This window comes from Equus przewalskii, chromosome 4, assembly GCF_037783145.1.
Source record: "Equus przewalskii isolate Varuska chromosome 4, EquPr2, whole genome shotgun sequence".
In the NCBI taxonomy this organism is placed as follows: Eukaryota; Metazoa; Chordata; class Mammalia; order Perissodactyla; family Equidae; genus Equus; species Equus przewalskii.
In genome coordinates, this window is record NC_091834.1 from 106,953,236 (window position 1) to 106,980,746 (window position 27,511).

Sequence of the window (27,511 nt, forward strand, 5' to 3'; positions counted from 1 at the left end):
TCCTGATGCTTGGGACCTTCCCTCTCTACTGTCCAGTCCTGTCTGTCTGCGGCTGCAATGACTTCCTCCCCACCTGCCCTTTTTCTTCTCATCTCTTACTCGAAAGCTGTGGGAGGCAGTGGGCAGCACAGGTCTGGTTCATTCATTCTCAGTCAGTGGTGCAGGTCATTGCTGGAGGCACGGGCACCGGCCTGGTGGTGAGAACTGGAGCCCCTGCCAGTGTCCCCAGGCGGCTGCAGCTGGAGGGACGGCCGATGCCCTTGGTCCTGAGCAGCAGTTACAGTGCTCGAAGTTATTGTAATGGTTATCTCATTAAAACCAGCATTGTACCCCCTTTTCTCAGACAAAGCCAAGCGATGTATATGTCACCAACAGCTAAGTGTCACTTTTAAGGATGGTGGTCTATTTTCTATTAATCTGTCAGTGCCTGGTAGTACATTGTGTATGTGGTGGGCTCAAAGAGAGCTTGAATGTGGAGTGATTCTTTCCAGAAAGTATCTGGCAAAAAGTTTTAGATAGGGAAAGAAATAATTTCATCTTTGTTTCTCTATTTCATCTTTATTTCCTTACCCCCAATCATTTTTCCTGGTACTTGAGACACTGTAAAGTTTTATGGGGAAACTTCTGGGGTCAGTGACCTTTGCAGCTCATAATGTGGCATGGCGGGGCCTGCGGGAGCATAGAGGTCATGGTGTCCTCCTCAAGGGTCAACCACGTGGGTAAGTAAGACAGTGACACCCAGGACAGTTAGGTGGTGCTCAGCTGTGTGTCCTCCCACTGTTTCTGAATGGGCTCACCATGGAGACCTAACCCCAGAGCTGAGCTCTCAACCCTGTCTACATGCTTGGACCACTCAGCAATTCCTCCTGCAGAGAATGTGCCTTAGGACTTGAGGGAAGCAAGTGTCACAGAGAGGCCTGGAGTGGAGACGGTGCTAGGATTTGCCCAGGAGGAAAGGCAGGGAAGGCTGGGTTTCCTGGGAAGAGAGCAGCCCAGGTGAGCATGGGAGGGGTTCCGAGATGCTCGCCAGAGCACACTCCACTGAGCAGATGGGATAGACCGGTGAGAACTGCAGGGCTGCTCAGGAGAGCTGGGTCCTGCTGTGTCCATCTCACTGGGATCCTGGCTTGAAGGCCAGGGCTTTCTCCCCCAGAAGGGAGAGTGCGTGTCCCCCCGGGGTACTGTCAGTTCTAAAATGGCGTGTTCTCTCTAGTCAGTGATTGGATCACCTTCTGAACGCTGAATGTGCGACGGGATCCAAGAGGAATGGGAGACACAACGCCTTCGCCCAAAGTCTGGGGAGATGACGAAATACCTTACACGTGGAGCGTGTCTGTTTTCTCTGTTTGTATATTTGGGGTATTTGCTCTCAGAATATCAAGTTTACCATCTTAGTGACTATTTTATTTTCTAACCAGACAGCAAACACAAAACGTACAAGTGGCTCTGAGTGAAAGCCAGTATGTGTCTGCACGTCGCAGGCCTGAGAAAAGTAGGTGGATTAGTAAAGAGAAAACGGGTGATTGCAGCCATATCCCAAGCCTGGCATTTCTTACCCAGACAGTGGCTTGTCTAGCCCTAGACTGATCAGCAAAGCTCTGAAATAGGAGAACTTTGAAGACTCCTGTCCTACGTTGGCCTTCTAACTTGTAAGCTGGCTCCACTGAAGACCCCTCGTGGAGAAGAGCAGATGACCACTTCCTCTGCACAGTAAAGGACGGAAACAAGCCCCGCAGTTCTCCATTCAGATAGGTTTTACTCCTTGATGTGGGAGGTAAGTCTCATTTGTAGCTGACTGCATATGCAGAACCCCGGACGACACACAGTTGTGAGATTGGGTTTTCTGTAAGTGAGATGTGTGGGAAAATACCACCTCTTTTTTCTGGCATGTGACTGAACGGCTGATGGGAAAGACTGGGCTCTGAGTTTGCCTAGGGTGTGGAACCTCCACTGCTGGTGAGGTAAGTGACACAGCTGAAGACCGCCAGCGCCCAGGACACCGACCGCGCGTCACACACCTCCACGTCTGCCGAGCTCGGCGCTGTCAGGGTCACGGAGCCAAACTCAGATTTAAAGACGCTGGTGTTGAGTGTTCAGTGCAGTGCGTCACTCCCCTGAGACATCAGCAGTTGTTTCTCAAATGTTACACTTGTTCACAAGCTGTGCTGTTTAAAAATCACGTCAAAATTGTTAGGTGTGATCCTGCTAGAGGCAGGGAGTGGAGGACTAGTAGCAAGGAGTCTCAGTACTTCCCACCCGTATTTACACAGGATCCGCTGTCTTCTTCCTTCCAAGGTGGAAAGAAGCTGAGCGTGTGCCTTGGATAATGTTTACTGCTGAGTTTCTGTTGGAGTTTGCGAACCAGAACCGGAGGGTGAGCCCAGGCTGCAGCCAGGGGAGCCTGCGGGTGCTGGGGCCACGGGTTCCCTCCCACCTTCTCTCCCACCACTTCAAATGCAGATTTTGAAGTAAAGTGCCACATAACAGTTTCTTAACAGCAGCTTCCTGGGACCCCCTCCCTGGAAAGGGATCCATGTATTTGGGAATCCAGAAGCTTCCTGCTGGGTCCTTTCCCTAGAGACCCCTCGAGGGGTGGGCCTGCCTGTGAGTGCTCTCCCCGCCCCCCACCCGGGCTCCGCTCCGTGAACCTCGTGCTCACTGCACTTTCCTCCTGCAGGGCAGGGCTGCAGGGACACTCCGTGTGGGTGCAAAGCATGGACACAGTTGGTCCTTGTCGTTTTCCTTCACTCAGCGGTCACAGAACATTAGAGAGGAGGGGGTCTCGGACCCACCAGGCCCCCTTGTTCATCTGACGGGCGAGCAGATGGGTTCTTGAATGAAGCGCTTGCCCAAGACCAAAATGACCACCGGGTCTAGGGCTTCAGTCTCCTCTCAGCTCAGTCGTTAAATTTGATTCTGAGAAGCCTGCTGGGGGTGTGGTGGGTGTCCTCCGGAGGGCTGTTAACAGGAGTTGTGTCAGTAGACATCCCATGCAGGTCTGCCAAGGCCATGTGCACAGACTACTAAGCATTCCTTCCCAGCTCCAAGATCTGCTGCACGCTATTCATCATAGCTTAGTTAAACAGCTCCGGAAATAACATTTGTTTCTTTTTTATCCAAAGGATGGGGGTGTGTGACTGGTGCACTAGATGAGAACTGGGGGCCTGCACTTAGCCGAGTCTTGCTGCAGTGCCGTGGTGTCTTACTTCCAGAAAGCAATCGAGCACCTTTTTTGAGTGCCTGCTGTGCCCAGTGCTGTAGGGGATTCAGAAGTTTTATAAGAGGAACTTGAGACTTAATTTGGAAAACCTCTAATATGCAAACTATACAATGTAGGCTATCTGAAGTCCTAGTGTTTCTCAAGAATGAATTTCTGTGCTTGGTGTGGGTGGGTGAGAATCTCTTAAAAGTGCCCTTCCTAGACCAGCACGCTCATCATGGTCTCCAGTGGCCGGTGCTCCTGTTTGAGGAGGAATGCTCCTAGGAACTCGAGAGCAGGGTTTCATGTGAGGGTTTGGGGGCGGTCCTTGCAGCTCCAGAGTTCTATCGATGAAATACAGGTTCATAATGCTCCCGATTCATTGGAGCCAGGCTCCTGAGGAAAGGCACCGTGTGTCTCTTTTCCTAGCACAATGACTGCCGCTCAGGTACTGAGAAATGGTGTCCGAACAACTACAGTTGTGAAAACCTCTACAGTAGTGTATTCTTAACATGTTTCATTTCAGGAGTATCTCAATGAGTGCATGCTCCTTAAAGGTTGGAGGGAAAGTGGGAATGGGAGGAGAGCCAGCATCTGGGGTAACACTTGGTGCTGTGCTTGATTGAGGAAGAGTGCGCGTGGGTGTCCTGCCTCAGTCTATACTGAAAGAGAGGGCAACCTTTCAGTTCACTTGCTTGGGGCTCAGAACTTTAAGCACTGGATGTCGTAGTGTTTGATGACTCTGTCTTCCAGTGAGCAGTTGACATTTCTACCTTTCCCCCTAAGGAGCAGAGTTTTTACAAGGTACAAGAAAGGTCACCGCTTTTGGTTTCACTGTTCCATCAGATGGATAGTTAAACAGTTTTGTTATTGGACTTCGAGCATACATACCCACGACATGACTGGTAATCACAAGCTCTTCGGAGGATGCGATTTGAAATCATTCAGTTAATATTATCGTTTGTTTTCTTAATTTATTCCTAGCATCCACCTAATGTGAAAAACTTTGTTTTTTAAAAGATCAATAGAAACACAACTTTGAGAGCGATGAGGAGTGTTCTGTCTTAGTGTGTGTCTGACTGACAGGCGGCCAGTGCTCACGGGGCCTCAGCTTAGAGCTGCGCGCTCGTGTCCGAGCAGGCAGACAAGTGGGCACCACTTCCGCTACAACAGGCTCACGTTAACGTTAGATGGAGAGGCAAAGTCTTGCGTGTACAGGTTCTAGAATTAAAGCTGCCCGAGAATGAGATCGATGGCTGGATCTGGAGCCTTTTCCTTCCAGGGAAACACGGCCGGGCTTTTTGACAATGGGTTTGTCGCAGGTAGTCCAGCCCCCACTGCTTCTTTCAGCAGGATGCATTCACTCTTGGAGGAGAGGTGTCGATTGTGCTTTCAGGAATCATTCATGTGCCTTAGGGCGGGGGAGCCGCTGCTTCCATTTGATTCCTATGTAACTTTTTTTCTCTTCTCTCTTGGAAGGTTAAGTTCAGACCTCCATAGTGCAATTGGTGAAATAGAATAATTTCTTCCTTCTCCTATTCCAGGACTATGGTGGCTGTAGAGACGGTGAATACCTAGGAAAGGGTGCTCGCCCGTCAGTGCTGCTGTACGAGCAGTAGAACCCCTCCCGCAGTGCGAGCTCATGCCTCTCTCCAATCTTTTGCTTTCAGGTGTAGCAGACGAGGACGCCTTCGAGGAAGAGTGCAGGCGAAGAGGCCAGAATGCGCTGCCCTCCCAGCCCGCCAGCACCAGCGTCCGCTCGCTGAGGTCGCACAGGCCTGCCTCTCTACCCAAACACACATCTCACTATGTTTTTGAGGACGAGGACGAGCAAGGCAGACATCGGGCCACGAGCAACTGGGATCCCTCCATGTTCTCAGCAGGTGTGCAAAGGGAAACTGATGTGGAGCATCCCCAAGGGGATGCCTCCCTTCCTCCCCAAGGCCAGAGAGGACAGAAATCGCTCCTGTGCTGTTGTGTCCTGACTTGAATGGGGCGGGTGGGAGCAGGGGCTGGCGAGAGGCTAGTCAGAGCCAACGGCGGCTGGAGGAGGTGCCCTGGCTCTCGGCTTACCTCCCACGAGACCCCCACGATTAAAGCAGGGTGCCAGTCTTCAATGCTGGTATGAAGTGTGTTGTCTTGGGCAAAGGATCACAGGTGCCACAGAATTGCTAGGTGCTGCTTTTACCTTAAATGCTCCTTTCTGTAACTTTCACCTTAGTGCTTGAGATCTGGGAATGTAGACCGTAGACTGGACACGTGCCTGGCCACTCCCTAAGCTGGCGGGCACCTTCGTCTGAGCACTGAGACACTTGGCATGTGCTGCCCACCCTTCTGCCTTCATTTGTGTTTGATGAAAAGCAAGGCCCCCGTGGAGTGCAGTCCTGGTGTAAAGTTGGTGGGTGCTGGTCCACACCTCCAGGTGAAGCTGCAACCTTGAATCTCCTCCACTTCTAGATGCACCGGCTGTTCATTTTTCCAGAGCCCAGCTCTGCCCTCTTCCAGCTTCTTGACTTGTCATTTTTTACAGAGCCCAGGATGGGTCTTTGAAGTGAATTCACCATAGAAAGTTGTGGATTATCTCTGAGGGTGTGGCTGTGCATGTGGGTTGCACCCTGACTGAGTTCTAAAGCCCAAAGTAAATTTAATTGGAATTATCATTAGTTTGAAGCATTTGTGCCATCTTGATTCTCACCTCTGGAAGTCACCAGGTTGGCCATAGCACATTATGTGGTGGAGGGAAATACTGATCCTAGGTCCTCTGTGTCAGGGTGACATCTAAGTGTACATCATGAGGTTAATTTTGTGGACTGAGGGCAAAGCAGCGTTATCTAAGCAATAAGTTCCACTCCCAGACCTTTCTATTGGGCAGTTAGTCCCTTAAAGTCCCTTCTGGACCTTCTCAGGTAAAGCAGAGGTGTCTGTTAGGGTTTTGAGGAGGACAGAAGGAAATGTGCGCTCCACCTGAAGGTGAGTGTCCTGGGGCCTCGGGCCATGGCACAGATCCCTCCGGGGTTGTGTGGACCCAGCCATCAGCTCTGCCGTGGAGAGGTGCCAACAAAAGCAGATGGACCATTTGGAGACATTAGCCTTTTCCTGTGTAATTGATTGAAAACAGAGGCAATTGGAAGGGCCAAATGAATTCAGAAGGAGCTCATTCTGCCTTGACTGGGGGTGTGGACATTTTCCCAGGATCTATTGTCAACTCCAGGTACTGAATGGTCTTAGGGCAGGCTGGGAGGACGGTGTGCTGTCAGGGGTCTTGGCAAGGGGCACGGTTGTGAGTTCAGTCTTCCTGAACAAATACTGTTTGAACAGTGAGTTAATGGGCTACGTCCGTTTGGTTGGAAGGACACCATGAACCTACTGACTACGGAATATTGCAGCTCCCAAGAATAAGGTGTGCGGGTATGGACCTGCCTGGCAGTCTTGTTCACATGCATAGCCAGCCTCCTGGAATAGGACGTGGAGCCAGCGCCAGCCGACTGGCCCGAAGGGCATATACTGAGTTCAGATTAGGCCCCTCCTTCCCTGTTGCTGTGGATTCCCAAAGACCATGCCTGTTGAGTGAAAGATAATTTGCCACCACTGGCGAATCTTGGGAAAGTAGGATTTAGTAGAAAAACAGAAATTAACGTGAGACTTTAGGGGAGAAGATTCAATTTCTGTAATCTGGGGGTTCTCCTTTCTACTGGCACAATGTTTTGCATTTTTGCAGAATCCGCTTGCAGCTCTTCACCCACTTTTGCAGAGTCTGGGCACGAGGCAGTAATAAGGATGTGGAACAGGGTCCATCCTGGTGCAGACGCCACCAGGATGCTCCTGCTTTAGCACCGCGAGTCCCACTTCCCATGAAGCCTCGTCTCGGGGAAACTTCCATGGCCCTTGGCAGGCTCCTGTGTGCCCCAGTGTGGTCTGTGTGCCACGCAATACTCTTTCTGCTGCATTGCCACCTCTTGGGTAATTATTTTTAAAAAGAAGCACATAGTAGGGGACTTGGTTACCCAGGAAGTGTTAGGTACCCCCACTCTGCTTTAGCTGTTCAACCAGCCGCTAGGCGAAGATGCCCTGGAGCCCGCTAGTGACAGTGCGGGGTGGAGGCAGCCTGGCAGTTCTGGGAAGCCACTATTTCAGGCTAAAAATGAGCTCTCGCTTGAGAGGCACTCCTCAAACGTGGAATTTTTAGCTGGTATGAGGATTTCCTATCATTGTGGTGTAGCTAATATAATTCAGCGTCAGGATGCAACTGAAGGGACCTGGGGATGTCTGTGGTTCGAAGCAGGCAGTGGTGATTCTCTTTCAGCCCGAACGGTCATTGTTTAGGGAGCTCTGGCAGTGGTGTGGCTGTGGGTGAGTGTGATCTGGATTTGACTTGCTGGCATTTGTGTTTTGTGAACATGCTGTTACGTTAAATCACTAACCTCCTGTGAGACCCACTCCGCTTCATCTGAGAGGATAGGGCCTGCCTCTCGGAGCCAGCGAACCCTGCAGTAAGACGCTGACAAAGGATTAGTGTTTTCATTTGTGAATGGCACACATCCTGTGGGTCTGTCAAGAACATCTAACTGTTAAAAGAGAAAATTAAAATTATTCAACATGAAAATAATTCATGAATGAGAAATAAAATTGATCCTTTAACTTTTTTTGCTTCTATTTGTGTGGTTTGAAGAAAGCCCCTCACCCAGGAATGCTGTAGCTGCTGCCCTGTGCAAAGCGGAGCATGGCGCTCACGGGGCTAATGCGCGTAGTTAACCTGGAGTGGCTTTGACCGCTTTTGAAGTTTGTCTTTTTAAAGAAACTAACTTATGCATCTATACCTGCTTCTCTTATAAAACTTTCAGCAGTTCTTTAGAAGGTGTTTTTTCTCTATGGGACCTATAACAAACCTTGTCGTTGCCGTGGGAACTCTTGGAGTCTGTGAGGGTCAGTCTGAGGTAGGGCTGCCAGGTGTCGGATGTTCCAGACCCGCCGGGAGCGAAGGGAACAGCCGCCTCGGGTGCTGCTCGACTGCATTTCCTCTGTAGGGAGTTTGGGGGACAGGAAGACTTCCTTTTTCTTGGTTGTTTTTTACTTAAACATTGACCAATTTAATAAAATACCAAAGCAATTGTGGTTTGCGGTGGAGCCGTGTGCTCTCCACTTCCCCACGGACCTGACCTCGTCCTTTCATCCTGCGACGTGGGGACCTGCCTGCCTCGGAAATCTCAGGGCTCTTTGGAATCGTGACCTCTGAGAGTAGATTCCTCAACACTAGAAAGGAGGTCTTTTTTTCTAATAAACACCTGTATTCTCTGTTCTGGGTCAGGGCCTTGGTTAACGTTGGTTTTGGTGAAGGTGGGGATGTGAAAAGCTGCCCTGTTGGGTGGCGGGGCAGGTAGACTTCGGGTTTCCCTTCGAGGCTTGTCGACACAAGTGGCTAGAACCGGGTGGGCTTAGGGTGGGCCTAGGTGGGTACCTGGGCTGTGGACACGGCCGCACTCTTGCAGACCCACAGCTTGGTGCGTTAGTCACGGCAGAGCTGTGCTCTGTGTCCCCTCGTGCCCAGACCCATGGGCATGTTTCACTCCATTCCCCTCCATCTGAGGCCTTTGCTGCAGACGCAGTGTGTGTAGGGCCTGTTTGAATAGGTGGGGACAGAGATTCTTCATTCAACGTCTGTTTCCTGACATGGTTTTGGAGAGGATTTCCTACCAGACAGACTGGGCTCCTAGGGTGAGTTAGACTTCCTGTTCTGGGTTCAGCTGCGAGCACTTGCCCCTGCAGTGGTGGGAGGACCGGGCCCTCGGGGTTGCTTCCTGAACCGCACTGTCTCAGAGAGAGAGGGTGGCCCAGGGTGACTCCAGCTCCGCCTGCCTGGGCTCCAGTGGGCGGCGCGGGCCTGTCGGGCGTGTGCATCTTCACCCCTCGGGCCCTGGACTGTGGCTGGGGGCCGCTTGGGATTGCCAGGCGGGCGCCTGCCGGGTGGAACGTTTCTGGCCGGTGGACGGAATGTGTAGCAGCTCCATGGACGGGAGTCTTGTCGTTTGTGCCGGAATTCCTTTGGTTTGTCTGAGGTTATCTTTCTGTGGTCGTCTTAACATTAAAACTGCCTTGTAGCAGAAGTGGCATTTTAGTGAGAAATTTGAGTGAGGAATTGATTCCCCAGGCCCCATGCTGTGACAGTAGGTGGTCTCCGGGAAGGAGCCGGGGTCGCAGTGGATCACGGGGACACGGGCTGGAACCTGGAGGCCCTGGAGGACAGCTCAGCCCAGCTCCACCTGCTGTGTGCTCTGGGGCTTCGCAGTCCCTTCTGGGTCAGGTGTGAGGATTTCATGACTGGAGGAAGCGGTGTGGGGCCCAGGTCAGGCCCGGGCTGTGAGCTCTCCATCTTGTCGAGGGAGGCAGGAGAGGGTCACCGGGTCTGCCAGCATCTGCGCCCCAGGAGCCTGTCTGCCGCCCTTGGCTCAGCCCTTGTACTGCCTGCCTACCCCACAGTGGTTCTTCCGGGTGCTTTGGCTCCCTCTCCCGCCCTTGGGTGCTCATACTCGAATTTGAAAGTGACAGTTGCATAAAGGGACGCGTGGATCAGAATCTGGACAGCGCGGAGCCGAGAGAAGGACTGGACTTCTCACCTTGCTCGCTGGGCTTCTGGGGCTGCAGGACCATCAGGGATGGGAGAGATTCCTTGTCACTGGGCGGTTAGCAGTTTTTCTTTCTCTTATTTTCGGCTCCTTTTACATGTCCTTGAGTCTGGGGGGAGGAAAAGAGGCTGTGCTCGTCTACCTGCATGGGGGACCTTTAGGAAGTTACGCCTTCAGGGAGTCAGAAGCCAGGAGGCCACTCAACCCCGCAGTCAGTCGAGTTGCCCAAGTAAGCACAGCTGAGGTCTCTGAACCCCGTCCACGGTCCGTGTTCATGGGGTGGCCATGTCCTCCTTGAAAAGGCCTTTGCCTGCACCCCTCACAGCCGCCCTGGGGACTGATCACAGGAGCAATCGCTGTGGAGGTTTTCTCCATGGAAGACCCATCTGGGACTGCATGTGGCCCTCCTGATGTCACCCTCTGTTAGTACCTACAACCTGTGATCAGGGTGTAGGGCACACTGCCAGCTTCCGAAACCTGCTCCGTCCCATTTTGATGCCTTGGGGGATGTTCTCTCTTCCTCTGTTGCACCCTAGCATCACTGCTGTTTGGGTCCCAGGCCCCCTGGAGTCACCTCTGGGCTGGGACTGTGAATGAGGCCTTCTGCCCGCCCCGCCCTGCCGTGCATCATGCCGTGTGCACCTGTGTCACTTAGCCATTTGTCTTCTTCCTCCCCATTCAAAACATCAAGGTGACTTTCCTCAACATGTGGCCCTGGTGGCTTAGTGTTTGGCAGGTGGCAGCCCCTGTTCTCTGCATTGGGCAGCCAGGCCCTTGGGCCGCACGGTACCCTGGGAAAGGGGCGGCCTCTGACGCACTTGCACAGCAGCCAAAGTTGAGTGGTCGGTGAGGGATGGCAAGTGTGGGGCCCTCTGCCTCCCTGAGATGGGAATGAAGAGGCCCTGGAAGCCTGTTCGGTAGAGGCCCTTGGGCTTTGCATCCCTGCTAGCCGCGGCGGCAGTGAGCACCTTGGAAGGCAGGCTTCCCTCTGGTGATGGGTAGATGGCGGTTGTCAGCCAGGCACCGGCCCGGGTCCAGATCCCGTCATGAGCGGCTGTGGGCACCCATCTCACGGACACAAGGGCCCCAGTCCACCTGTGGTTGTGATGCTGCCAGAAGGGACGTCCCAGAGTGGGTGGATGAGCATCGTGCCTACCCCTGGCGCCTGTTAACAGACTGTGCCGAGTTCTGTCTAGATTGGTTGTGCTCTGAAGTGTCACCTTAGACTGTAAATCTCAAGAATGCTTTTAGATGGTCTGGCTTAGGGGCCCACCTGTACTAAGTCACAGACCCACAGTGACGTGGTCTGCTTCCATTCCTCTGTTCTGTTCCGGTCAAGCCATTTAAATTGATCTTTTGATACCTAAATTCAACTTCTGGTCTGGTTCCTACCCAGCTGTGTGCTCGTCCACCCACATCTGAAGGACTGATTGAGCACACGGTCCTAAGCCATTTCTGCAGAACTGAAGCTGGAGTTCTTATTTTGGGCTCTGTGGACAGATTCTCCAGAGGGTGAGCAGGGCCCGTCCGTCTGTCATTCTCCTTTGGCTCAGTCAGGCAGTTGTTGGCTTTGAGCACACGACACAGGGAAAGTGGACAAGTCCTGTCCTCATGTCGGAAATGGGCACCTTTCCCACGCTGAGCACCCAGAACCTGGGAGAATGAGCCACATCCACAGCAGTCTTCTCCCTGCAGAGCGGACTCTGCTCGGGCCAGAGCTGGAGGAGGCCTGTCACCTAAGCCGGAGCCAGCTCTGCTCAGGTCGGGGACAGGGTTGTCAGTCTCCAGGTGGGACCCCGGGCCAGGTCCTCAGACAGACGTGAGGACTCAGCAGAGGGGTTAAGTAAACCTGGCTGCTGGGCGGGTGGAGGAGGGGCCTGGCCGAGAATGCCAGCCTCTGCGTGGCTGTGACACTCTGGATAACGTTACAGGTTTCCAGTGCGTGGTTCAGAAAGTCAGTCCATGTGCTTCTTGAGCTGTAGGTGCCGCCCAGGTGGAAGTGAGGATACATGACTGTATTGTGGTGTTTTGTTTTTTAACGTGGGGGAGTGTTAAGAAATGTGTTTGCCTCTTACTGGGGGAGCAGCTGCTGTTCTGCACAGTGTTTCACAAGCCGTGTTTTCTTAGGATTCAAAGAAGGTGGCAAGAGGAAGAAGCAGAAGCAGAGAGAGGAGTCGAAGAAGAAGAAGTCAACCAAAGGGCACCCCTAGACTGGACTTGGCGGATGCGCTGGCTCCGCCCGAGCCTCGGCGCCCAGGCTGCTCTGTGGTTGTGCGCACGCGTTAGGTAGCGGCATCTGCTTCACCTCTGTCCCAAGACCACACCTCCTCAGCATCGGGGACGCTGATCACGGATCAGCCAGATTAGGGACGGTGGGAGACGGGAGAGATGGTCCTGGGTGGCGATGGCAGAAATGCAGAACCCGCTAGACCGTCTCTGCTTCTCCCCAGCACTAAATCTGACAGTGTTTCCTCTAGCGTGGTCAGCAGTCAGCTCCTTCTTTCAGCTGTCCAGCGCCATGCAGCCTGCTGCCACAGCCATGGCTGCAGAGGGCTGGTGAGGTGCAGACCGGTACCTGAGTGCGCATCCCCCGAACGGCTTTCCTTCCTCGCAGCAGCACAGTGTTTGAAACTAGACTGTAGTCGAGTATAAGGTGACTTAAAGGTGACGTCAATCCCATGCTGAATCATGACCCTCAAGGGGACTTTCTCTCAGTCCAGGGAGCCAGACCTTCAAAGCAGCTCCTTAGAGTGACCTGGCCGCTCGCTTAACCTGCCAGCCCACTGGTGAGTCATTTCAGATGTAAAGTCCTTCCATATATTTACGGTTTTAATTTTAATCCTCTCCAAGTAGTCCAAATTCTACTTCAAATATTTAATTTTTGCTGAATTCCATCTTTTTTCCTGGAATCCACAATTGTTCTTTTTAGCATGAACACAGGATTCTACAAAATTTTGTTCAGTAGTACCATCTCTGGCTCTTAGTTTAAGGTCATGCTGGGGAAAAACACATGACTTATTTACACACACACACACACTCTCGGATATTGAGCAAGTACACTAAGTATTTTAGTTTGTAAACGTTGGCACCTTTGAAACATCGCTTTATTCCAGCAAGCCCCTCCGCAGTGTCCTGTGATTGCTTCTTTGCGTGGCAGCTTGCTTCCTGCCCTTGGTTTTCTCAGCACCGACGAGCTCTGGTGCCGCCTGGCTGCGCCCTGCATGCCGCAGCACCTGCCCCCTCTAACAGAAGTGCTGCTGCTCGCGCGGCCTGTCCCTCTGCTCTCTGGGAAGGGAGGGTACTGTGGAAAGCTTGGATGTGATTTGAAAATGCCAGCAACTTTAATCTAGCAGAGGCAAAACCTGGGAAATTTTGGGCCCAATCCTAGTGGCAGTGCCGTGGGCTTGGAAGGCAGAAGTGAGTGTAATCTTTGTGGTTTCAAGATGATGGTTACAGAGAAGTTTGCTTTGTTTGTTTATTTGGTTTTGGTGGGGAGGTGGTATGGACTGTTGGGTGAAGAGTGGACTGCTATTTAATGCTTGTTGTGGAAAATGTAACCATCAAAGCGTAACAGTGTTTTAAGTGCTCCCGACGTAAATAAAATGTAAGTGTAATTTTCTGCTGCTCACTTGCCATCATTTATACATATCAGTCAGTCGCACTGTTATTAGTAATTAAAATAAAAGCATTTCTTCTCCATTTCAATTATGAAAGATAGTGATATTTTGAGAGCAAAAGCTGGATTCTGGACTGCGTTACTGTAAGGTGAACATGTTGTTTTAAAGATAACATTCCCACTGTGAATTCACATTGTGTGAAACCAACAGCTCGTGCTGACACTAATGGAAGCACTGGAGAGGACGGGAGGGACATTCCTATCAGACTGTCCTGGCCGCAGACAGTGAGCACGACAAGACCACCCCACGTTTGCAGCCCTGTCATGGAGTCATGGCCCTCCTGCGATACAGGAGAGGGCTTGATGAGATCCCCGCTCCTTGTGAGGCCCTCCACAGACAGCGCTGCAGGGCGTGGGGCTCCTCTCAGCTGCTCACGTGCCAGAATCTGACTGCTCCTGGGACCTGGGGAGGGAGGCAAGCATTTCTGCGGGCGCGAAGAAAGTTTCTAGCACTTGGCCCCCGCTGTCCTTCGAGGCCCGAGACACAGGAACTGTGTCTGTGGGGTGGTGCCAGGGCCATGAATGTCTTCAGGCTGCACACGGAACCAGCTTTCATCAAGCAGCCAGGCCCCTCGGCTTCACGTGACCCTGCCATGCGCGCCCACTCACGTCCAAAGGCAGCTCCCGACCTGCTCCTCAGAGAGTGGGAGATTCCCCAGCCCCAGAGGCCGGGGCCACGAGGTAGGTACCTGCTTCACAGGTGAGAAGACGGGCGTGCAGCTGCCCTGCAGAGGTGCCGAGCCAGACCTGTGTCTGCTGGCTGCCCATCCCTTGGGCCCCCCGCTTGGATGGCCCTGAGGGCGTGTTTGCTGCATACAGGTGGGCGAGGCTGCTCATCATTACTGCCTCCTACTTGGGGGAGTCTTCAGAAGACAGGGTGCTGCTCTGGGGGCGCTGGGTGTTGGGGAGGGTGGGGTCCCAGCACCTGTGTGCACACAGGTAGCTCTCACTTTGCTGTGGCTCACCAGTGGCAGCTGTTGAAATGATCGTGGGGGGAGGAGGGCCCTGTGCATGGCCTCGTGATCTTCCAGGTGGTGGTTCTTGGGTGCTGGGTGCACATCCAAGGGTGGCGAAGGGTAAAGAAGGGTGGGGGGTGGGGTGGGGTCCCAGCCTCCAACTGCAGCTTCTTCACCCCAAGGGCCCCTCTGGGGACAGCTTGTGGGACTGGGCACGGAGGGTGATCCTGGTCCTTCACACCACCCGGGGTTCTCTGTTACCCTCTTTCCCCTGTGTCAGGAGGATTAAGGGCTGCAAAACTCACTGTAGACAAATACTTTTAAACATTTACTTTGAAATGCCTCCACTTTCACAGGAAGTTGCACAAATAGTACTAAGAGGTCCGGCATGCCCTCACCTGGGGTCCCCAGTGTAAGTGGAGCGTCAAAACCAGGAAAACGACACGGTTCGATCCACGGGGAAACACCCTCAGAGGATTGTTCAGAGGCTCAAAAAAATGGGACCATAACATTAATAATCATACCAAATTTTGTCTTGCTTTTGCCAAAATGAGGTTTTATTTGGAATCTGAAAGTAAGGAGTCCTAAGAGTGATCACGTTTGGAATGCACATTCATGTTTCCATCCCTTGCTGGTGGTCCTGGTCACCCAGGTTGCCTCTGGGGTGTTTCTGCACCGAGTTGCAAGCACAGAGACCTCCCGGGGCCTCCCGTCAGGGTGCCAGGCCCTCTCTCGGTCTTCCTCACCATCTGATGCTGCCACACACAGTGCCACCCAGGGACTGTCCTCTTGTGGGTTGTCCGGCCCACAGTTGACCACTGGTCTCTGGGAGCATGGCCCACTTGGGGTGGCCCCTGCTGGTGCTCAGGTCGAGTCAGCACAGGTGTCATCCTGTGAGCCTGAGGGGCACAATGTGACGGCGTGGCCTGTGGACCTGGAGTGGACAAGAAGCCACCTGGGCTGGTTACTGCAAGCCACAAAGCAGAAGGCCCGAGGCGCCACTTGGGCAGGCTGGTGCCTCCCTCAGTGGCCAGGCCCAGAGGACGTCCTGGGGCTGTGGCAGCCACGCCCACTGCCCCTTCCCCTTGACCTTTAGTGCCACCTCGATCTCCATGGGGAGCACTTTGCCGTCATGGCGCCCATAGCACCGAGCAAAGGCATTAACGGCTGGGTGAGGGAACACGGCCTGGGCAGTGCCTACCAGGTGCGAGCCCCCTCCTGACCCCGTCACCCTGTCAATCACTGAAGGTGAAATGAAATCAACATGTCCTGCCATCTCTGTGGATGGAAGAACAGAGGGCAGCCCCAGCTGAGCTGACCGAGACACAGCCACACGCTGCCAGGGGGAGACTGGCAGGAGCTCAGGACCCGGTCAACCCAAGGAGGCAGCCAGTGCTGGGAAGGGCCAGGTGTGAGCAGCTGTTGGACGGTCATAGGGTTTCCAGGCCAAGGCAGGCAAGGCCAAGAGCCAGTGGGCCGAGAGAAAATGCCCGTAGGTGGGTGGAGGGGCCCTCCCTGAGGGAAAGAAGTCACAGAGGGTCCTTTGCCCAGGGAGGAGGCAGGGTGGGGCCCTGCTGTGGTTGGGGGTGGGGGTCACCTGTGAGGGGTGGGCCCTGTGGGTGGACAGCCCGTCCCCTCACTTGTGGAGCTGAGACAAGATTGGGTTCCTGGAGAATTCCGTGGTTTCTTCTCACCATGAACTGAGGAGGGGTCTGGCTGCCTTCTGGGTGGGTCTGCCCCTCCCTTGCCCCATCGCACCTGCTCCAGGCTGACCTCTCACCGCCCTCCCTCGGCCTGAGGGCCTCTTCATTGGGTGCGCTGGCAGCCCTGCCTCCTCGTTGAGAAGCCCGTGTGGACCCGTGTTTCCCCAGGGCCTACCCTAGCTGGGCCTCTGCAGAGGGGACCTGACAGGCAGTCTGCTGGGATTGCAGGTTGCCCAGGCGAGGCGGCCAGGCGCCCTGGCCATGTTCTCACCCCAGCTGACTCCTGGGAGGTCCCTGCCCTTTGGAGACTGGCCAAGCGAGTCAGCCCAGGCCAGGAGTAGAAGGGCCCGTCTCCGGCCTAGAGGTTCAGGCTGCCTCTCCCACCCCACAGGGCCGGGTGAGAGAGCTTTGCCTCCCACTGTAGGGAGCCGGGTTCCCTTCAGGCTCTTCCCACCAACTCCCGGGAGTCACTCCTTGTCGGTTAAGGCCAGGAGCATCGCTGGAAATGCAAGTGCCCAGGCTGGCACTCGCGTCTTGTGTCTCCCTTCGCTCGCCTGTTGGGCTAGAAGTGGCCTCCCTCCACCGGGTCAGCGGGGATGGAGCCAGAGCCTGCCTGCAGCCGTTGGGCCTCTACTGCAGGGAGCACGGTGCCTGGCGTGCCCCCACCCCCACCCCCATACTGTTCCACAGGACGGTCGACATCCAGCCCAGCGCTTTGCGCAGAGCCTGCTAAATACATATGTTTTGAGGAAAGGAATGGGTGATTGGCTCCCAGCCTGTGGAGGAAGGACCCATCACCACCTATTCCAAAACTTTGCCATGCACGAGCTGCTTTGAAATTTTTTTATCCTGGTAAAATACACATAATGTGAAATTTGTAACTGCTTTTCAATGTACACTTCAGTGTTGTTAAGCCCAGTAACGCTGTTGTGCACTCGTTACCACCATCCGTCTCCAGAACTCTTCATCTTCCCAAACCGAACTTCTGTCCTCATTAAACACTAACTCCCCATGCGCCTCCCCCGGCCCCCACCATTCTCCGTTCTGTCTATGACTGATGATTCTTGGGACCTCAAATAAGTGGAAGCCTGCAGTATTTGTCACTTTGTGACTGGCTTATTTCACTCAGCATGATGTCCTGTAGGTTCATCCACGCTGTGGCATGTGTCAGGAGCCCCTTCCTTTTTTAAGGCTGAGTCGTGTCCCTTGTATGAATGGACCATGTTCCACTCGGTCATCCATTCGTCCGTCTGGGCGCCTGGTTGCTGGCACTGAGCTGCTTCTGACCTGTGTCGTGAGTTGGAAGCTGCAGCGGTATCTGTTTGGGGACACGTCCTGTTTCTGTCTGGGGAGGTGTGTGCTGTGTGTTTCTGTTCCTGCCCCTTTGGTGGCTGTTGGGCCATCCTGCTGCCTGGGAGTCAGAGCTGAGGGCAGGATTGAATTTGGGGTCCCCTGCAGCCCAAAGAGGGTCTCAGGCACCGGGCAAGTTGCCCTCAGGGGCCTGACTTGGCCTGTTCCCGCCAAGCCTGACCGAGGCTCCAGCCGAGAACTTTCCTCACTCCTTCCCGGGGCCAGCTGGCTGGGGAGAGACACTGTGCCCGGTGCCTGCTGCCTGCGCACAACCCCTCGGGCCACCCTGGCCGCCTTTCAGGGGCCGGAATGAGGCTGTCTTGGTCTTCAAAGCTGGCCACGGATCCTGGGCACCTGATTTTCCCCGCTGACTTTTCCCTGCCCACCCTGGAGCTGGCAGGGCAAGGCAGGGTGGAGAGAAAGCGGGTCCCAGGCCCCTAGCAGGGCGGCTTTGTGTTGGTGGAGGACGCCGGGCACGGGCCCCTCCCTGGGCCTCCGTGGTTAGGACCGGCCTCCGCCCTGTCCCCTCCAACTCTCACTGGCCACCCACAGAAGGTCACCTGGGAATTACGTCCACACCTGCCTGCGCCCAGGGCACCTGGTGCTCCCCATTTGCCCATCGCCACCCACTTTGCCCCATCAACACGTTTCAGTCAACATGGTTCTCGCTGAGTCTGAGTGGCTTGGGGTGTGGGTGGGGAGTGACCAGGAGCCTGCCTCTAGGATATGTGCACATTGAAGATGCCCTAGTGTGGCACTGGCTCCAGGACAACTCTAGGGGTGACCATGCTGTTAAGGCAGGTGTCCGTCTTCTCGTTATGGTCACGTCTCGAAGCTTTATCACACTGACCACAGTTATTGCACACAGGGGCGAGGCCCTGCCAGCCCAACGCAAGACCAGTTCCTGGCAGAGCCCTGTCTGGGCAAAGGGATGGTCTGCTCATCACTGCTGGGCCAGGCCGCTGCCTCTGACCTGACAGCTTCTCAGACACATCTCAGCACCATTAGTGTTGGTCAGAAAATCGCTCAAGCGTTTTCTCAGAATTCCCAACTTCCTCCCAGAAGAGGTCACGCAGTAACCCCACAGATGAGTTCCGGCCCAGCCCAGGTGCGGGGTGGCTCCTACTGCAGCGCGGAGGCAGCAGGAGGGTTCCCGGTGGTTCCGGCCCTCTGTCAGTGTGGACAGTGGACACATCAGGGGCGGGATTTGCTTTACCAAAGACAGCTGCGCTGAATTTCTGCTTGTGTGGCGGCATCCCCTCCTGAGGCCCCAGAACCCGCCCTCTCCCTACGCCCCGCAGCTGCCTCGCCTGCTGCGCCAGGCCGGGGGTTCCGGGTAAGCAGCGCGACCCCTGCCCTGGACGATGGACGTGACTGATCACAGCCTGCCAGCGGCTGAGGCATCAGGCTTCATTCTTGGCTTTTGTCTCTGGGGGTTTTATAGTTTTTTGCTTGATCAACAGCGTTCGTTCTTGTGAACAAACGGAATTCAGTTTTTATGGCATAAAAATTATTGTTTCTCTGACCGACTAGCCATTACACAGTGACACGGGCTGGCCCCGGATGCTGCAGGACGATGCATCTTCCTGTTCCCGAGAAGGTGGGTTGATGAATAGGGTCTGGAGGGATGGGGCCTGGCTTGCAGAAATCCTGGCTTTATTCCTGAACGACGGGCCGAGTTCTGGAAGGTCTTTCTACACAAGGGAGACCCAGCCTGGAGAGGGCAGGGACCCAGGGCAGGAGTGAGACCCTGAGTCCACCAAGCAGGCCTCTGAAACGCTGCCTGTCACTGAGGCCGGCACAGGCGGGGCCTCTCATCTCGGACGCCTGCCCGTTTCCTTATTCTCGCCTGTTAAGCCCTGGTCAGCAGCCCCGCAGGGCAGGCTCCGGCCACTGTGCAGGCAGGGAAGGCAGGGTTTGCCCCCTGGAGGAGCTGGTGGCATCTAGAAGCACCCAGAGCGCAGGCGGCCCTGCGATGCCACATTCCTTAGGGAGCTCGAGGTCTGGGGACGCCAAGGGCGGTGCTTCATGACACTCTTGTGATCTGGCCATCTCCTGAGCCCGGCCGTCAGTGTCCTTTTACAAAGGAGAACACAGGCTCCAGGACGTCAGGTGCAGTCCCAGAGTGCACAGAGGGACGAGGGGGCCATCCGATGGATGCGAGGTTTCTGCTCCTGCCCCCTGCTCACGCTGTCATTCCCAGCCACAGACCTCTGGTACTTTGCACAAAGCTGGGTGAACACACCTCTGCATTCTCAGGACGGGCTGGGGAGATAGAGCTGCCTCGGCACCTAGGCTGTGGTTTTGCCCATCCTCAAATCTCCGGGCAAGGGCCATTCTGTTTCAGCTGGGCCCCTCATCCCCTGCCCATGGTCACGGCTAAACACCGAAGGCCTGAGGCCGCGGCTGTACGGATCTCACGTAGCAAGCACCTCCTACCTGCCAGGCGCCGTCTGGGCCGGACCCGGGGCTGAGCCCTCCCAGATGGAGGGCCTGAGCCCCCTGACGTGAGAAAGCCTCCAGAGGCCTCTGGAAGCCTATTAGATCACTCTGGTCAGGGAAATTTCCCGACCGACCAGAAGAACTAAGTGCCCGTTCGTGTGTATGGGCCGCGAGGCAGGCTGGCTGCTCCGTGGCTGCTGGCTCTGGGATCCCAGGCGTCAAGAGCCACGGCAGCAGCCCTTCCGTAGGGCGTTTGGAGATTCTTCTTGCATCTTTAGTTTCAGAGCCCACCCACGTTGGAGGAAGCATCTTCCCCTCTTAGGATCCCGTCCATGGGACTAGTCCTGGAAGGAAGCAGGCTGCCTCCGACTGGCCCCTGAGCGATGGGAAGCAACCAGAATATTGTGGTGTCACCCCTGGCCCCCAGCCCCCTGCCCAGGAGGAGCTCATCAGGGTGATGGAGGCCTCCCCAGCAGAAAGGGGCAGGAAGCAGCCTGGTGGGCGACCTGTGCTTTGCTGGCCCACCCAGGATGCCGAGAGTAAGGGCCTGTGTCAGTGTCACCAGGACAGCAGGCGTGTGGGGGTCGAGGGGCACCCGGTTCTGCTGACTGCCCGTGCTGGGTCTCAGTTCTATTGGGCTTTTATTTTCCTGACTTTGTAGTATGGACAATTCATACAGACAAGTAGCTAGATTTGGCAGTTTTGTGTGTGCGTGTGTGTGTGTAATTTGCAGACCATCTTAAGGTACATCATCTCCCAAAATAAAGGGCCATTCTCCTGCATGACCTCGGTACTGTTATCACACCCCATGAAATTAGTGATGATCCCCCAGCGCCACCTAATTCTTGGTCATCTTCAGAAGGATTTCTATAATGTTTTTAAACCGTGCTTCAGTCGGCACCACACACTGCACTCAGTTGTCGTGTCTCCTAAATCTGTGTGTTCTTACCTTTTATTGTGAAAAGGCTTAAACATACCCAGTGTGTGTTGGCGTGGACAGTGGTAGAGATGACCCCTCCCCCAGCTCTAACCATTGTCAGCACCTGTCGGATCTGCGTTGTCGGTCTCCTCCCCTCCCCTGGTGTTTTAGAGCAAACCCGGGACATTGTATCATTTTGTCTCTAAGTAGTTAACATATTATTCCTCTGCATTCTCAGTTGGAATTCTATAAAGACCAATTTTCCTGTGTCCTCTCTGGGTCCCTGAAGTACAGAAAAAGGCTGATAAATGCTGCGTCTTTCCCTATTTACCACCTCTCAGAAAAATCAGTTGGTTCTCTGGCTTCCTCCAAGGATACCCAAGGTGATCAATTACTTTCTCTTTTTAGTCTCAACATGAACTCAAAGATTTTAAGATCTTTCTTGAGTCCCATCCATTGAAGTCACATCCCAGGACACGCCAGATCTCACATCTTACCTGTCTAAAGGGACAGATAAGAAATACACATATTTAACAAAGGCTTATTTCAGGACTCATAGAGTGATTCTGGGGTGCTGGGCTGGGCCTAGTGTGCGTGTATGAGAGACAGAGACTCAGCAGAAGCTCTAGCCTGTGAACCCCCCATCGCACAGGAGGGCACAGGGCATCCCAATAGTGACAACAGGCAAGTGGGATGTTTACGCTGTGAGAGTGAGGTCAATTTGCTATCGAGGCCCAGAGACATTAAAATCCTTTCCGAAAAACTAACAGGGCTGTACAGGTAACATGAGAAGGCAACATAGTTCTTTCCACATTCCCATTTCCCAAGGTAACTGCAGGTGCAAGGAATTGCAGGCCTAATTTCCAGATGACCAACAAAAGCTGGACCCCAGGCTGGCCTCCAGTCTTCCTGGGCCTGCTTCTGCTGCTGGCTCTTTTCAGATCCCCACTTAATTGGTCTAGTGGAGGAGGGGCCAGCAATGGTGGGTCAGTCCACCCATCCACCCACCTGCCCATCATCCACCCATCTTCCATCCTTCATCATTTATCTGCCGTCCGTCCATCCATCCATCCATCCATCCGTCCAATGAATGCTAATTGTGTATCCAGTGTGTGCCAGGCAGGTCGCGGACACAGCTGTATGAGTTGCAGCCCCACTCTGCAGAGGAAACGAGATGTGCTGTCCACAGACAGGAAAAGTCACCCCAGCCCCGCTTCTCTCAGGCCCCCTGGTCATGGGCGCGGACAGTGCAGGAGGAATCCAGAGGAGGGACACCTGCTGGTGGGAGGTTGAGGAGCTTCGTGGGTGGGTCTTGGTGGGCGGAGGTGGGCAGGCAGTCCAGGTGAGGAGAACAGCCTGAGCCAAGCTGTGGGCTTGCAGGGCGGAAGTGGGAAGAGGGTGAACTTGTGGAAGTGGAGGATTTGGGGTGAGGTAGGAGGAGGTGAGGCTGGCAGGTGGGTGGACCAGATTGTGGCAGCCTCCAGCAACTACCGGAGTCTGGACCTGCTGCTGAGCGCAGACACAGACGGTCTGAGGGGAGCGGAAGGGCTGCTTTCCTGTCACCTCGCCTGGCCGAGTGAGCAACACTGGAGCAGGCCTGTGACGACCTGTTCCAAGGACCGTGTCCGTAGTGAGCAGTGCAGGCTGACCCCAGGAAAGCCCCCTCCCAAAGTCACACAGTCGCAGTGAATAGACACCAATCGCAGGTCCTTGAGCTCAGGCCTGAGTCTGGACAATGGGAGCAGCGGGAACCAGGTGGGGAACCAGCAAGGCAGCCTCCCGGGTGCCCATTCCCTCAGGCAGGAGATGGCTGCTGCTCCAGGACTGGCCACTTCTCTGTCTTCCTGAAGCTTTGGAGGGTCACCTGTCACCTCATAGGTCACCTGTCACCTGTAGGATCACCTGCTACCTGACCCATCACCCTGGCTCCAGGAGGCCATAGACCTCGGATGTGGGTCCTGCCCCCGAATCCCTTTCTTCTCGTCCCTCTTCTCCCTGGACGGTGCCTCTGGGAGCACCCAGTTAGGAGCCAACCCAGATCCACGAGCCTGTGAGGGTGGGGAGTGCCCCTCCCTGACCAGCTGCAGCATGGTGACCTGCTCCAGGCCTCCCGCCAGCTCGTCCACTCAGGGCCGGCACCGAGCAGGCCGGACAGATGCGTGTGACAGGAGAGGAGCCAGAAGGGAGAGTCCGGGGTCTGCAGGGCAGTCTTGCTGCTCAGAGCCCTGACAGAGGCAGTGCTAAGGAGGGACTGCTCCATAGAGGAGGGGGCCCTAGAAGCAGAGAAGTCTGAGGGACGGACAGCAGCTCCCTGGGCAGGGGACCGGTCAAGCCATAAAGACTTTCTGCTAACCCGTCACCCTCGCCGAGTCCAGGAATGCGGGGAGAAGGAGGTGTCCCGTTTCATTCTCCTACCCGCAGTCTGCCACAGCTGACCGTCCACTGCCACCCTGGGCTCCCTGAGATCCCCTTGTCATCTGTGGGGGTGGATGGGGCCCCTGGGAAGGCGTGTCCGTGTTCTAACCTGGACTGTGAATGTGCCCTTGTGTGAACTTAGGTCTTTGCAGATGTGATCCCGCCAAGGATGGCGAGATGAGACCGCCTAGTGCCAGGCGTCCTAAGAGGAAGGAGCGGGAGATTTGAGACCAGACAAGTACAGGAGTAGGCCACGTGCAGACAGAGCGAAGACTGGGTGACTCGGCCACGAGCCCAGGGATGCCTGGGGTCCCCAGGAGCTGGAAGAGGCAGGAAGGACACCCTCCTGGGGCCTCCGGAGGGAGCACAGCCTTGCGGCACCTGGATCTGACTTCTGGACTCCAAGCTGTGGAGGATGAGTGCTGTGTTGTGAGCCCCGTGTGTTGTGTTTGCTCGGCCGCCCCAGGACGCAGAGCCCGCGACTGCCGCTGGGGCCCACCCTGCTCTCAGAGATTTGGCCTGCTTAGAGTATGGGTCCTGGGGTTTAAGACTTCAGCACCCCCACTTTTAAAACCCCAATCAAGTATTCTCTGTAAAACCTCCATATATCCATGTAGCTTAGTGGGAATGTTTCTTTATCCAGGGTCTTCACGTAGAAAAAGGACAACATGAATGCTGGCCACTCCTCGTGGGAGTAATTTTGAGATGGTATTCTATGGTGCAATATTTCCTGTGGCCACAGGAGGGCGCCTCCATAAAAGGAACAGGACTATGCGCAGGAGACCCGCCTCCACCCCACCCCTCGCACGCACGCGCACGCACACCCGCACACATGCATGCACGTGCATGCACACGCACACACGGTAGAGTAAATCAGTCTTAAACTTTAATAATGTTGAAGTTAATGAAGGCTGAAATAAGTTGGAGCGGGAGGGGGCCAGAGCGGTTTCATTGTCCCCTTGGTGGAATAAAATAATTAGTTTTACTGGAGACTGAGGAGTTTCTCTGTTCAACATTTACCACCTACTCTCGTAACCTTATAAATAACACAGCAAAGGAGTCACAAGAACACGATTTTAGAAGGTAAAATTAAGCTCTTCCGAAAGTTCGGGGTTCTTTTTCCTACACTCACAAGCCAGAACATTTCCACATCTTTTACTCAAATAAACATCCGACACATGGTAACTTGTGGTTTCCTGGGCTAATGGAGAAAAATGAAATCCATTGTTAATATTTCTAAGACCTTCTACCTAACATAATCCCATAACCCATGGAACGCTGCGCTGGTCCCCAGTAAGTGGCCACAGAAAGGAAATGTCACATCGGCCAAGATCTGCACAGAGTTCCTGGGCGGTCACCCAGTGGCTGGAGCAAACGCAGGCCCCTCACCTGTGGGCCTGACGGGCCTCACCTGGGCTTGGCCCAAGCTCCTGGTACGAACAGGTGGCTGTTTCATCGATCCAGAATTGCAGGACCGGGAATTCTCCAAGGTGCAGTTCAACATCCTGATGAATAACGGAAGTCTTCATTTCCCCTGTTTTTGTCTCTTCTCACCGGAGTGCACCGTGTCTCTCTTGCCTGACACCTTGTGACATCAAAGTGTGACATCAAAGTGTGACACCGAGTGCCCCCGCTGTCCTTTACGTCTCCAGATTGTTACTGAAACCAAGGTAAAAACTCAAGCTGATGGAAGAAATAGAATAAAGGGAGAGAAAGCAAAGGTCAGACCCAAAAGAGGCCAGTCTTGACCCCAAGCCCCCGCGAGGAGGATTGTGCATTCCCGGGCTGATGCAGGCCCTTCCTCCCCACACCAGACCCCTCATCTAAACTAAACTAACTCAGAACTCCAGAAAACCCACCATCACCAGCCAGTTAGGAAAGTACATCTTTCTCATTTCCATTGGTTTCAGTTTCAATGCAAGTCAGTTGATGTACGTGACTCCTTTGTTAGCTTAAGTCTTAGAAGGTTTATTGCTTGCAGTATGTGACAGTAACAATGGGGTTTCAAGCGTCCTTCTGTGTGGTGGTAAAAACTCCTCCTCGTTTGGGAGCAGGAAGACCTCACCACTCACAGCTGAGCCTCCCAATCTGACGTTTGTGATCTCAATGGGTTACGTGTTAGAGAGGCCATAAGGATCACGGTGTGTCCCATCCCGATTCAGGGACTAGAAAATAGAAGCATGGTGTAGAAAGAAAGTCATCTTTCCACCTCTTTTATTTGCTTTTAAATCTACTTTCTTTTCATTTTTAGCTGCATTGACAAATACTTAGCTGTAAGTACCAAGCATCTTGGGAGAATATAAATATGAGTCAGATTTGCCAGCTAAATACATTTCATTAGAGCTAGACAGCCAATTTCACTTCAGATTAAGAGGCTGCCTGCAGATTTCTGGAACTTTATTTTTTACATACTTTCTCTATAATTTATGTATTTTTGGACACAATGTCTGCAGTCAGATCAGAATAACAGGACCGACCCAGGCTGATCAGATGGAGGGTGCGAATTTCCTCGTGTGTGCGCCTCAGCTTGGGCTGCGCCATAGGTTTGCCAGAAGTGACATTATAATCTCCTCAGTACAGGTTATATTTATCACAGCCAGTTTAGAAAGAGTTGGAATTAATTAGGGAATGTCTCAAATGTCAGATCATTAAATGAAACTGTAAAAAGTAAATTGTAGTCTTTGGCAAGCAAGTATTTCATAAAATAAGAGCCCTTGAATGGAATGGTAATTGTCTGAAATATATACTTTTATTACCACTTTTAGAGACACAGATTAACAATCTGAAAGTTTTAAATTTGATGTGAATAGTGATGTATTATAGCTCCCACAAGAAATCATGAAATTTGATGTCTGAAATCTTACCAAGACTCATGGAGTAGTCAATTAAAATATAGTATTGTTAAAGGTGTGTGTTCGTGTGTGTGTGTGTGTATTTAACATCTGCCAGTTGTTTGAATTTTAAAAGCCATTTACAAAGAATTCAGTATGATAGATAATGTGGAAAATATTGAAAGCTAAAGTCAAAAAATAGAGGCATCTCTTTGAAATAAATGATCAAACTGGCGTGAAGTGACCTGGGGCAGTCTGCTCGGAGTGACGCAGCCTCGACACTGGCTGGCTCCTCGTTTGTCACATACCATCTGTGGTGACTAATGAGGAAAACGGTTACCAACAATTTCAGAAATTTCCACAAACTGAGAATCTTGTCTCCTTTCTATATTTGATTCTGATGACACAGAAACAGTTTCTGTTTCGATGTGTTAATGTCACTTGCATTAAACAAACTGTGATAAACGAGTCTGGGATGGCGTGTGTGGGGGGGCTCCTGTGACTTCTTTTTTTTCAGTTGTTTTTAGTTGAAAACACTTCTTTTTCAGTGTGGAAGGAATTTGTATAGAAGGTATAAGAAACATGCGTCTAGAAAAGCATCTGCTAATTTTAAAGCACCGAACCAACACTGTTAAGATGTTGGTTTGCACAGGGCTTGCCATCGAGGGAGCCAGGCATGGCTAAGTGTGGATCATCTGTCAAGAGCCTAAAATAACCCTGGGTCTCTCTCACTGTCTGCCGATGACCGCCACCTGTTCACGGATACGTGGACACCACTGAGAAGCCACCCTCCTAATCAAAGGGAAGAGCTTTGGCTCCTGTTGGAAGAGTACGCAGACTGTTTCATGGAAACTGTAAAGCTCCAGTTTGCAATCGTGTTGATAGGATCAAATCTGTCTCGTTGGTCCAAGCTTACAGAGGCCAACTGAGATGAGAGAAGCATTGCGTTTTATATACGATGTTCTCACACTCTGGGGTGTCAGCTGAGCCTGGCACTTTGTTAGCATCAAGCACAGTTGTAGGAAGTGCAAACACGGCCACGGTTAGAGTCCTGGTTGCAGCAGGGCAGAAAGGCGACGCCGTGGGTTCTGCTGGAAGTTTGAGCACAAATTCCCCTGACTGTGGAGCAGTCGGACCGTGCTGACCCCTGGGCCTTTTGGTTTTCTGGGGGTCTTCCCCTGAACACTGCCCAGATGGGAGGGTCTCGTTTGGGACGAGAAAGGAGGGGCATCTTGAGGAAGCAGCCTCGACAGCATCTGGGTATGGTGTATCTTGTGTATCCCAGCACATTTGCCCAAGCTGAATTCTACAGGCTTCGTGCACACACACACAGAGTTGTGGCTGTCGTCGTCACCTGGGGAGGGGACACATTGACCTGACGATGTGCCAGGTGAAAGTCC

At 53.5% G+C, this 27,511-nt stretch overlaps 1 protein-coding gene across 4 annotated transcripts in view; it reads left to right on the forward strand.

Annotated features, from left to right (window-relative positions):
- DNAJB6 (DnaJ heat shock protein family (Hsp40) member B6) overlaps positions 1 to 26,186 on the forward strand; it is a 90,224-nt gene extending 64,038 nt beyond the window's left edge. For 2 of the 4 annotated variants that reach the window (XM_070618084.1, XM_070618085.1), the window contains exons 9-10: positions 4,870 to 5,082; positions 11,947 to 13,433. In XM_070618084.1, the coding sequence (XP_070474185.1) occupies positions 4,870 to 5,082; positions 11,947 to 12,029 (296 nt within the window). In that variant the 3' untranslated portion in view covers positions 12,030 to 13,433. Of the gene's footprint in view, positions 1 to 4,869; positions 5,083 to 11,946; positions 13,434 to 23,422 lie in introns of those variants that run through there. The other 2 variants (XM_070618082.1, XM_070618083.1) reach the window with 2 other exon arrangements.
- Positions 26,187 to 27,511: the final 1,325 nt, after the last annotated feature.